The 12836-nt window shown below is 41.7% G+C and overlaps 1 protein-coding gene across 1 annotated transcript; it reads right to left on the bottom strand.

Annotated features, from left to right (window-relative positions):
* Positions 1 to 8167: 8167 nt before the first annotated feature.
* GAS1 (growth arrest specific 1) lies at positions 8168 to 11041 on the bottom strand. Its single transcript, XM_033927679.1, has one exon. The coding sequence runs from the start codon at positions 10279 to 10281 to the stop codon at positions 9373 to 9375; it is 909 nt and encodes a 302-aa protein (XP_033783570.1). The 5' UTR covers positions 10282 to 11041; the 3' UTR covers positions 8168 to 9372.
* Positions 11042 to 12836: the final 1795 nt, after the last annotated feature.

The following is a 12836-nucleotide window of genomic DNA, read 5'->3' as shown; positions in this document are numbered from 1 at the left end:
AAGCAATTAGAGGGGGAGAAGGAGGAAAATGAGTTTAGTTTACACCTTATGCAATTTACTGTGTGCTCTCCCCCACCCCATCAGGCATTCTGCTATAGGACTATGCATTGTTTTAGAACTGTTTCTGTGAAAAAGTGAGGCTTTGTGATATTTCACAGTCTCAGTCACAGAATAATTCACACTGATGTGCATCGTTCAGTGCCATAGTTCTTAAATCATAAAACATATATGAGGGGAGTGCTGTAAAGCCACAGCCAATCAACTTCTTAATTCTGAGTGTTATTTTGCCACTGTGGCTGAAAAGAGTATTATCTTATTTCGTTAAGTGCCAATTTGCAGAAATGAAATTCTGTTTTGACATTGTTTCAGATCATTGATTGAACCACATCCAAGTCATTCTCTACTTGGTTGGGCTGAAAACATTTCAATGTCCTCTCATAAATAGGGAAGATAGGATGTTATTCTGCAACTAGATTTCTATTTTGTGTGGAAGAAGGAAATCCCTTTCAAGTGAAGACTCTAAAATCTACATATTCAGTTGTCTTTGTGATCTAGCATTTATAAAAGCTGTTCTATAACATAACAAACATACTTTTTCGCAAGTATTAAATTATCTGCCACTCCAAGCATCTACGAGGGGCCACTGAAAAGTTCAAAATTATGTGGAGCCATGAAACTTACAAGTTATTCCACATTTTTATTGACACTTTTCATTTTATTTCATTGAAAAGTGTCATGAAAAGTGTGGAATAAATTGTGTCATGGCTCCACATCATTCTCTTCTTTTCAGCGGCCCTCTTGTACACCCTCTGAATGGAGCCCGAAATATCAATATTTGAATTCTTAGCAGCATCTTATTTGCATTAACTTTTAAGCTCTGGCATTTGAATCTTATTATTTTGACAGATACTATCACATCCAACAGGAACAATGTTCCTCACAATATTAACCCTAAAATATAATAAAAAAAGCTTTGACTTTACAAAAAGAATGACTTCACGTTGCCCAAATAATTACATTGTATGGCCAATGCTCCTTCTAAGGAGTAGCTGGATCCACATACATTTTTTTTCTGTGAGCGACGTTCTAAAAACCAACAATTTTTGATCCCAGAGTATAGCACAAACAAATAGCATACATATGGTAATTGATTTAGTTTAGTTTAATTAATTTTTTATAGTTTTTGTTTGGAAGTTGGTTGCGTCAATATTTTTATGAGTGACCATGTAACAACCATATAAAATGTATGAGTGGTTGCTCATGTGCTCTGCTTAGAGCAGGGGTGTCAAACTCAGGCCCGCGGGCCAAATCTGGCCCGCAGTGTAATTATATTTGGTCCGCGAGAAAATACCAAGGGCTCCTTTTACTAAGGTGCACTAGCATTTTTAACGCCTGCTAAAGATTAGCTCGTGCTAACCACGTGCTAACCGAAAAATACTAACGCAAGCTCTATGGAGGCGTTAGCATTTAGCGTGTGTGATATTGTAACGTGTAAAAAACGCTAGCGTACCTTAGGGCTCCTTTTACTAAGGTGTGCTAGCATTTTTAGTGCGCTATAGCACATGCTAGTTGAAAAATTACCGCCTGCTTAAAAGGAGGCGGTAGCGGCTAGCACGCGTGGCATTTTAGCGCACGCTATTCCACGCATTAAGGCCCTAATGAACCTTTGTAAAAGGAGCCCTTAGTAAAAGGAGCCCCAAATGTCTACTAGAGCTGGCCCGCCGGTAGATAGTTTTTTGACCCAATCGGCTCACGTCCCTATTAGGCACGTCATCACGTTTGCGTTTTTACAAGTTCCTGTGGTGATCTCTGGCTCTCTTCACAGTCTCACACTGCATCGCAGTAGTTTTTTTGGTAAGTATTGATTTTTTCATCATTTTTTCTTCTTTTAATTTCTTGTTGTATATAGTCTTTTGATCACGTTCTAAGTTTGGCGTTTTGTTTTCTGGTACTCATTCTTTTCCGGTGCTAGTGTTTTTCCGAATTCCTATTCGTTTTCTCTGCTTCATGTAATGGTTTTAATTGTGATTATATTTTTACGCTTTTTCAAACTTATGTTGCTAATTCACATGGTATTTTATTTCGTCCCTTTTTAGTTTTAATCTCTTTTTAGTTTTTCCGTTTTAAGTTAGGCTCAGCTATTTTACAACAATCACAGGCTAGTTGTACCTTGCGTCATTGTTTTTTTTAATATATTGTTTTTAAACATATTGTATACAGTTTCATTTTGGTGTTGTACATATTTTTTCAATAAATATCAAGGCTGACCCACGACTTTGTCCCAGGGTTAGAGGGAACATGGCCTACGAATCAAAGTCACAGTAATTTTTAAGTTGTTGAGTTACCTGTTTCTGATTTATGACAATATTTGCTTGATGAAGTTTCAAGTTTATTATTTACTACCCCGCCCTTTGGGGATACTTCTAGGCAGCTTACAATCTAATAATAATTACATTAAAAACAAATTTGACATAGACATGAAAAGGAGGGAAAAAGGGAAGAACTACAATACAATAGGGAGTTACTCTTTGGCCCAGAATTGCAATCTCGATTAAAAATCCTGCATATCATTCAAAATAAAATTGAGGTCAGGTTGCAGATACCTAGATACAATGATTGACATTCTCTATAGCTCATATTGTTATAAAGGCCCTTACTTTTTTCCAAAATAATATTTAGTGCGCTTTTTAACAATGGATTCTTCACTCCAAAGAAGTTTAATAATCACTGTGTCAAAGCGTGGAGCCAATGTGGCCTTGGAGGGTCACAGGAGCAGCTACTGCTCAGATCACTTCCCCCTTGGTGTGGCTTTTCCTTGTGTGCTCCCTTATATTCACGCTTTTCACACTAATACAGGGGGTCTGGAGTTAACCCTCCCAAATATTAGCCTGAAAGCTTCCTCAGAGGCAAACCTTTCCCACATCCTTCCCTGCAGTTCCTCTTTAAGGGGTGTCAGCCTAGCTGAAAGAATGAAGTGGCTAGGTATTGTTTGCCTGACTATTATGTGCTTAACATTTCCATAACAAAAGTGCCACTCGACTTTTCCCCGATTAATGCAGTTGGAGGGCTCTTGTCTTCCTTTAATAAAACATTGTTGAAATCATTTATTTTGAGCCCCTGGTTACTAGTGGGAGAATGGCCATCTTTGTGCCGAAATATAGTGTATACAGTTCACTATTTTGAGATAGATCATTCTGTTATTAAAGAAATTGATTACATGAATGCCTCGGGAAGGTATTTATGCAAATAGTGCAGTACTTATGTCATCCAGACAGTCAGAGTGAGCCTTTTCAAGGGGCTGCCGCAGCCGTTGAGTCCAGAAAAATACTGTAATTGTTTCCTTCGCTTCTTCCACGTCCAAGGAACCAACTGAAGATCGCACTACAGCAAGCGAGGTCATTCTTTTATTTAACCCTTTCAGGACCAAGGGACATATTTGTCCCATAATTTTAAAATCCTATAAATTTTGATTGGGATAGTCTACAGTTCTACATTTGATATGTACGGATTCCATATGATACTGCCTTTATGTAAACAAACTGGTTCCGACATTCATTCATTAGCGTCGTTGCCAGATTGACGAGAAGATTCACTTGCCACACTGTTCATAAGCCAGAAGTTTGATTTTTTTTAAAAAAAATAATGATATTTCACAAAAAAAATCAATTTTTTGGCATCTGCAAGCCCTTTTTACCATAAAAATGTCATCAAAACCACAAAAATTGGCCTACGATCCTTATGGTCCTGAAAGGGTTAAGAGGGAGTTACAGTGTATAATTTTACCCCCTCTTTTACTAAGGTGCGCGCTAGCGGACCTTAGTAAAAGAGAGCCTTAGTCTCCTTGAATTGGAAACAAAAAGAACAGAAAATGTTAACGTTAAAAAATTGAAATCAGGTAAACCATGTTCAAACTGAATGTACTGCAATAGTATAATTGTGTGGTTGACTAGGTGGGAGCTGTATGTGCCTCTATGTATATATGCACATAGCTAATCTATTTGCAGTAAATGTTTGGTGGAGGATGGGCTGGGGAGGGCTTCAATGGCTGGGAGGGTGTAGATGGGCTGGAGTAAGTCTTAACAGAGATTTCGGCAGTTGGAACCCAAGCACAGTACAGGGTAAAGCTTTGGATTCTTGCCCAGAAATAGCTAAGAAGAAAAAATTAAAAAATTTAAATTGAATCAGGTTGGGCAGACTGGATGGACCATTCGGGTCTTTATCTGCCGTCATCTACTATGTTACTATGTGTCTAAGTAGGTACAAGGGGGTGCTGAAAAGTTCTCAGCCCAACCAACCTTCTAAATTCTGAGTGTTATTTTGTCACTGTAGTGGAAAAGAGTGTTATCTTATTTCATTAAGCACCAATTTGCAGAAACAAAATTCTGCGTTTTGACACTGGGCTCCTTTTACAAAGCCTTATCGCATGCACCGGATTAGCGTGCGCTAGCCAGAAATCTACCGCCTGCTCAAAAGGAGGCGGTAGCGGCTAGCGCTCGCGGCAATTTAGCGCACGTTAAGGTCCTAGCGTGGCTTTGTAAAAGGAGCACATTGTTTCAGATCATTGAAACACATCCACATCATTCTCTTCTTGGTTGGGCTAAGAACTTTTCAGCATCCCCTCCTATTATCAATTTGGGGAGGGGGTGGGATCGGAATGAATTGGTTTCCTGGGAAGACTAAAAATGTTAGGGAAAGGATCAGGAATCCCGTTGAGAAGGGTCAGTACACGAAATGGTATTTGTCAGATCCGCTTTAGGTATGCCCGTTTCTTGCCTCAAAGCTTGTCTCGCCCGTCTCTCTTTCCCCTTCCCCCCACATTTTTCCAAGATATACACGCCAGAGTATCTTGTGAAACTAAGACCTTATGTGACTGTGTATGTTAAAGCTATTGTGTGCTTCCCTGATCAATGAAGCTTGAATCTGCCTCTATGTACTGTATGGCCACTGTCAACCCAATGAACTGCAGCCTTGTTCTTCCCCATTGTCCCACACTTCCTGAAACATTTGTTCCAGAAGTGTCCGCACAAACAACTAAACTGCCACCAGGAATTCAACCTGCACAACTGGAAAGGAGAGCAAAGAGAAATGGAGGATATTTAGATTATTTTACACAAGGTTAAAGGGTGCTCCTTCCACAAGGGATTCAGAGGTTTCGTCTGAGCACGCAGGGTGCTTAGGGGGCACTTCTCCGACCTGTTTTCAAGGTGCTGTAACTGACTCTGATGGCACATAGAGATGTGGGATGTGTTCAAACTACAGATAGGACAACACCTGAAGGAAAAAATAGCTGATATTCTGTTTAACGGCCAACTTCTCCACTCCAGTTTTCCTCATTGACACAAAATAGGAGGGGGGGAGAGAGAGAGAATGTCCATTGACATAGGTATTTTAAAGAAAAACATTTCTTATTTATATCGAGATGTTTAAAACGTTAATTTTGTTTTATCTTCTTTATTTTTAAACTGAACATTATGCGCCCGTCTGTTTCCCCATAGGAGGGGGGTCACAACCAAAACGAGAATGAGGTGGAGCCATGAAACTTACAAGTTATTCCACACTTTTCTTGACACTTTTTGTTTTTATGATATATGATATGAAACAAAAAGTGTCAAGTGCGGAATAATTTGTAAGTTTCATGGCTCCACCTCATTCTCTTCTTGCTTGGGCTATCTTTTCAGCGGCCCCCTCATATGGGACTACACTGCCCCTACTAAAGCCAATTGTTTCATCACATTGTAGTTTTGTGGTATTTTATTGTATAAAAACAATAAATGTAATCACTATACTGACATACTTTAAACTATTCTGAGCAATATGCATCTCCTATAGGCAGGAAAATGTTCTATAGAAGACTCGTGTCCTCCCTCTCCAGTGGTGCTCTGTGTTGATTTATTCCAGACAGATGCTTTTGACAGGAGCCTGTAAAATCAAGTCTTGAGTTTATTGTAGCAGTTAATTATCAGTCCAGCTGTCAGCATGAACTCTTTTCTAGTGCTAATGCCTTTTACTCCTTGCTGGAGAGAAAAAAAAAAAAAAATCAAGCTTCTTACTGGAACAAAGCTTTGACTTTTAATTATAATTCTGTAAAATAAGGCTGCATACAGGCAGAGAAGGGTAACATTTGTGTACGTTTCAGATCCACATCCTCGTGGATTCTGCATGTGCTTAAACTTTTTCCCTAAATATTCTACGTTCAGTATTTTAAACAAGTTTACTCAACCATTTTGGAGACAAACTTAGATCACACCGTACAGATCAGCAGTCAAGACTCAAATGATACTACCACTTTCTTCTCATTTAAAAATACAGCAACGGGGTTAATTTAAATAGACAATATGCAAAAGAAAAATGTCAAGCTTCCAGAAAAGTCAAAAGAATGCTGATATAATTAAAAGATTGAAGGAGCCTAAGGGAAAGGGTTAGCTCTAATAATTGGGGCAAGTCACAATGTGCTACAGAGCTTGTTTTTAAGGAATGTTAATATGTAGGAAGAACTCCGAGTAATCTATTGCCCCTCAGTCTAAGTTTATTTGTGGTGGCTGTAAAACCTCCGACTTGCTTTCCAATCATAACTTTGAAATAAGAAGAAGAAGAAAAAAAAATCTTTAAACAAACACCGGGAATCGAAGATAAATAAACGTCCTTTTGTGAGAGACTGGTTTGGCGTGATTGAAGCTGAAATCCCCAAAGGCCTGAGCCCCCTTCTCACTCGCTCCCTTTTGTGTTAATGTTTAAAAGATTTCCAAATACCGGAGTTTATTCCTACTGCAAACATTTCTATTTACAAGGTCAAGTGTATCAGCACTCGACAGGCTTAAGAGTGTAATTATTTATTTAAGGGCGTTTGAGTGTAGATCAGTAGCTCTGGCAGAACACCAGGCTTCAGCCCACAGCTAAACAAATCCTGACAATAATACAAGTTCTTGGGCATGAAGTAGTTCATGTTTCTTGCCCCCCTCCCCCTCCCCCAAGTAAGTCATTGTTTTTCATACCATGTTTCATATTTGTTACAGAAGCTCACACAAGTTCTTTTCATTTGGTAACTTTCCTTACTAAGCTTTTATGTATATATTGTATGTAAATTAATAAACATAAGGGCGTATGTATAGCAGCTATGTATATATATATATATATACATAGCTGCTATACATACGCCCTTATGTTTATTAATTTACATACAAAGCTGCTAACGCAGCTTCGTAAAAGGAGCTTCGTATATATATATACGTCCTTATGTTTATTAATTTACATTATTCAGGGCTCCTTTTACGAAGCCGCGTTAGCAGCTTTGTATGTAAATTAATAAACATAAGGGCGTATATATATATATATATATATATATATATATATATATGCCCTTATGTTTATTAATTTACATTATTCAGAGCTCCTTTTACGAAGCCGCGTTAGCAGCTTTATCGCACGCAACATTTTAGTGCGCGCCAACCCCTGCACTAACCGAAAAACTACTACCTGCTCAAGTGGAGGCGGTAGCGGCTAGCGCGGCCGGCACATTAGCACGCACTATTACGCACGTTAAACCGCTAACGTGGCTTCGTAAAAGGAGCCCTAAATGTTTAAACCTAATAAAAACATTGCATGCAAGTTATTTTGATATTCTCCAAGAGCAACTTTTAGTGGTTATCAGTCAAGTAATATATAAAAGCCCAGCTCTGATTTACGGTATAATCAAATGTTATTGTCAAAAGTGAATTACTTGACTGATAACCACTAAAAGTTGCTCTTGGAGAAGATCAAAATAACTTACATGCAATGTTTTTATTAGGCTTAAACATTAAGGGCTCCTTTTACGAAGCCGCGTTAGCGGTTTAACGTGCGTAATAGCGCGCGCTAATTTTCCGGCCGCGCTAGCTGTTATCGCCTCCTCTTGAGCAGGCGGTAGTTTTTTCGGCTAGCGCGGGGGTTGGCAGGCATTAAAATGTTGCGTGCGATAAAGCCGCTAACGCGGCTTCGTAAAAGGAGCCCTAAATAATGTAAATTCATAAACATAGGGGCGTTGTTGTTTTTTTTTTTTGGGGGGGGGGGAATGGGTGTTGCAAAGGTTGCTTATATTCTGATATCCTTATTATTCAATAGTAGTTCCATTAAGTAAATAACTTAAAAAAAGAGGTTAAACAGACTAATCAAATAATACACCAAGCCGTTGTTTTTTTTTTAAGCACCATTTTATACTGTCTATAAAAAATACAAGGTTTAAGGCACCTTTGAAAGGCATTTATACAATTCTACAATTTCCATAAATTTTCTCAAAAATAAGAGTTCATCAAATCTCTACAATACACTGTACATTTGAAGTTCTAGAGCATTCTTCACAGAATTATTGTTCATATTCCTAGAAACATAACAAAATATGTACCTTTCAAGAGAATAAACAATATCGTGCAGATACGATGCAAACTGATCGCTAAACTTTTTTTAAAAAATAAATTATTCCCCAAAAGCATACAATTTATATTTTTTTTATATACAAAGTACAGCAACTGGTAATAAACCCCAGTTTTAAATACATTTTATATAAAGATTTACCAGAGGTGTACACCCCGATATCTCTAAAGACAACATTTTAAAAATATATATGTACATGTACTTGATTTTTAAAGCGTCTTTCAAAAATGGCAGTGCACAGCTCATTTAACAGAAACATTGCATTTCTCCTTCTAGTCTATATCTGCATTTTTTTTGCACACTGCTTTCAGTGAAACAGAAGCCTGATGACCAATTCAATTGTTCAGGACTTTTGTCAAGATAAATAAAATGATGTTTCTGACATCACTAGGAATAGGGAAATGAACTGGTACTAGACAAAAAAAAATGCACCTTGTTGACTATTTAGTGAAACCTCACAATTTCGGTAGCAAAGTTTGGCATCCCATCTCGTATCTCCCCCTCCCCCAAACAATATCGCAATACATTCAGTCACTGTAGAAGAAAACAAACTAGATACCATGACTGACCCTATTGCATAGTATACTAAGGCAGTTCAGAAGCCTTTGTGGCCACTTTTGGACCCTGCATGGCAATAAAAATGAATGGAGTCTAACCACAGCGAGCACTATGCAAGGTTGTCAACAGTCCCACAGTACAAAGTCAGCTCAGTTTAGACCACAGTCTGAAAAATCACCGTGAATAACTTTATTGCAATATGGGGGGAGTTACAAGGCTGACAACCTTGGCGAACTGTAAGCAGAAGTTGAAAACAAAATATCATCCAGAAATGCTGGTTAAAAAAAAAAAACCCAGAAAATCAAAATGTCAACATTAGTAAACACTACTGAAAAAGAAGAGGGGGAGAAAAAACTCCGCAGCAGTCAAAGGAAAGAGGCTGCAGAATAAGTCCAGGAGCCAGCTCCATTATAGGCGGAGCAGAAGAGCGAGCGCGAGGCAGAGGGGCAGAGCGCGCGCCGAGCCCAGGACAGGGCGGCCGCTCGCGCCCGGGATGGCGTTGCCGCCTCCGCCTCCGACTCTGTCGCCGTCCGTCCCCGGCTGCCCCCCGGGCTCTTGCTCGTAGTCGGGCTCTTGCTCGTAGTCCTCGTCGTAGTAGTCCTCCGTGCCGCTGCTCAGCTCGGGGGCGAAGCAGAGGCGGGCCATGTTCTCTTTCACCGACTCGCAAATGGGCCGCTCGAGGCCGTCGCACACGCAATCGCTGAGCGGCTGCGCCTTGGGCACGGCGAGCATGTGGTGGATGACGGCCCGGCACTCGCTCGTGCAGCGCAGGCCGTCGAACAGCTTGCCGCAGCGGCTCAGGTACTGCGCCAGGGCCAGGCTGCAGCGCCGGTCCCGGTCGCAGCGGCGCCGCGCCTCCGTACAGCCCAGCGCCCCGCCTCCGGGGAAGGGCGAGTCGCCGCCCGCCGCAGCCCCGGCTCCGTTGGTGCGGGGCAGGCAGGGCTCGATGGCGCGCTTGGTGGCCCTGCAGATCTCGTCCTGCGCACAGTCGCACTCCTCCAGGGCGGGCCCGCCGCGCGTGTGGTTGAGCTGGATGAGAGCGGAGATGCAGTGGCTGGGGCAGCGGCGCCGCGCCTGGGGCTCCGCGGGCGGCGGCGGCAGCAGCACGGGCGCGCACGCCTCGCCGTACTGGCTGTAAGCGTAGCTGCACCCGGGCTCGCGCTGGCACTGCAGCACCGCCTGCCAGCAGATGAGACGGCGGCCGTGCACCGGCGAGCTCAGCGCCGCCACCGCCAGCAGCAGAAGCGGCAGTGGCCGGGGGAAGCGGTCCCGGGGGCTCCTAGCAGCGACCCCGGAGCCCCCGCCGCCGCGCCGCATGGCACCGGCCACGGCGAAGAGGTAGCTGCGCTCCTGCGGCCCGGCCTGGGCATAAGGAGTTTCTTCATAAACCCATGCACGCTCTTGGCTGCCGGTGCTTTTCGCGGTGCTTCGGCTAGGTGTATTTTCGCGGGAGTCCTTTGTTGCTGGTTTTTTTTTTTTTTCTATTCCGTTTTTGTTGCCTCTCGGGTTTGTTCCGCTCTCTTTTTAATCTGTCCTGATGTCGGCTGGGAGAAGAGCTGCTCGGATCACGCCAGGGTTATTCTTGAACTGCATGCAAACGTCCTGCAGAATTCAAGCTGAAAACTTTTTTTTTTTTTTTTAATGTCTTTTTTCTATTTTATTTTCATGCAGATGAGTTCTGGAGATCAAGAAAAGCTCTCCGAGCGGGTTTTCTCCTTTTAAATTTCCGCCTCCCCTCTGCTGCAAGATTTTTTTATTTTTAAAGCTTTCCGGGCTTCTGCTGTGGCACATCCGCGCTCATAACGGTCTGTAACAGAAATCCCATTCGATCCCGTTCGCTTATTTTCCGTGCGCCTCACTTTCGGCGAACGAGATGAGGCAGCCGCACATAAAACTTGGCAGAACCCTCAGTAGCGAATCCTCTGCTGCAATTCATCCGTCCACAACCCCAAGAAGTTGGGGGAACCCGTTTGTGCACTTTTTTGCAGGCTTTAAATACAGAAAGAGCACTCACGGCATGCTCTAATGATCCTTCATTATGCATGCATGAAAAAGCAAATAAACAAAAAAAATGTTAGTGGTACAGCCCCTTACGCATGCAGGCTTCTCCCGTTCTCTGCTAGCCTTCCCTCCCCCCGACCGGCCTCTTTCTGAGCTGAAGAGCTGCGATTGGTTCAGCCGCTTGTTGGGAAAACTCCCCCTCGCTCATTTCTCTTCTGACCCAGGTTAGAGGGAGCAGCTCCTGGGGATTGGTAGGGGCGAGCTCCTGGTTGGTGGACACACCCCCAGCCTTTAAGGCAGCTCACGAGGTCAGTCGCTGCTTCCTGGTAGCAGACTGTGCAATAAGATGATGTTTCCTGCTGGTGTTCTGTTTATGATCGCTTTCAAAACGCATAGTGCTTTTAAAAATGCAGATTTTCTGTCAATAAAATTGCTCCTAGAAAGGGATGATGCTTGGTGTCCTTTGTGTGCTGTACAATATTTCTACTGATGAAATTGCACTTGTCTACTCATTTGTTTTACCCTGAAATGATGAGATCTAAATTCGAGACTTATACTGTGTATTACAAAGATTTTCCAACAGTCTACTGTGATTAAAGTACAAATGATTCTGTATGCATGATCTTCACTGAAATTAAAAATTCACTAAGATCTGATGGAAAAATGCTATTTGTAAGGGAAGGGATTGGGACATTCAAAGAAGTTTACATACAGGTACTTCAAACATTTTCCCTACCTGGCCCAGTGGGTTCACAATCTATCTAATGTACTGGGGCAGTAGAGGATTAAGTGAGTTGTCCAGGGTCACAGGGAACTACACGGGGGCTCTAACCAGTATGCCTCACTCTCTGGTAACATTGGTCATCTAATCTTTTTTTTCATTGAATAAACTTATATTCTTCTTTAATAGTAAATGCAAGACACAGTTTTAAGCTTTTCTCAAAATCTGAAATGAAGATGTTAATGTGTGCCTGTTTGTCTAGATTTATAGAAGAGCTGATGGGCAAGGCAACCACTAAAGTGTGTTTTGGTATGTCACACTAGTTCCAATTGCCATTTCTACATGATTGTATACAAATGGCTTTATGTGTGTATTATATTAGGGGTTTTATTTTTCTAATTTGTTCTACATTTAACATATTTGGTCTGGGCAAGATTAACTCTTTGGACCCTAGGCAAACAAGTGCTTTGGATCCCCAGCTTGTAAATAAATACATTTTTTAAAACAAATAGGATCCCACACTGCTCACTAACTTTTGCCAACTAGAGGGCAGTGCACAAGGATAGGGAGACTAGATAGACTTGCTGGCTCTGTTTCACTCCTGCTTTTCTTTCTGCCAGCAGCTGACTTACCAGTGCAAAAATCTGCCTAGGGTTCTAAATGGACCCCTCCTAAACATTTGGGACCTGGGCACATGCATAGTTTGCCTATGTTTTGTACATGATCAAATCTGAAAGGCTCTTAACACTCTGCATGTATTTTGACAGTTTAATGGTGCTGGTGCAGTGCCACCTTAATTGCAGAGCACTTTGGGTAGTAAGCACAAGAGGCAGCTCTAATTGCTGTCTGTCAAATTCTGGCGCTCTTTTCACCCCGAGCTCCATCTGTCACAAAATTCAGATTAATAGTTTACAGAGCCAAAAAGCAGAGTGCCTGTGTTTTGTGGGCTACACGTTTCTCAGTTTATAGAAGAAAGTGTCTTTAAAAACATAATATATTTTGTGAAGCTATTTTTTTATAGTTGTATGTTTTCAGGACTTAGGGGGTTAATCTACCGAAATTGGTCACTTAGAAACAGTTTGAAAAATCAGAATAAAAAATAGTGGACTGCTTATAAATGCCCTCCCTCCCCGGGATGCTAAAGAATGTT

The sequence above is a fragment of the Geotrypetes seraphini genome, chromosome 1 (genome assembly GCF_902459505.1).
Source record: "Geotrypetes seraphini chromosome 1, aGeoSer1.1, whole genome shotgun sequence".
Taxonomy (NCBI): Eukaryota; Metazoa; Chordata; class Amphibia; order Gymnophiona; family Dermophiidae; genus Geotrypetes; species Geotrypetes seraphini.
This window is presented reverse-complemented; position numbering and strand designations above follow the sequence as displayed.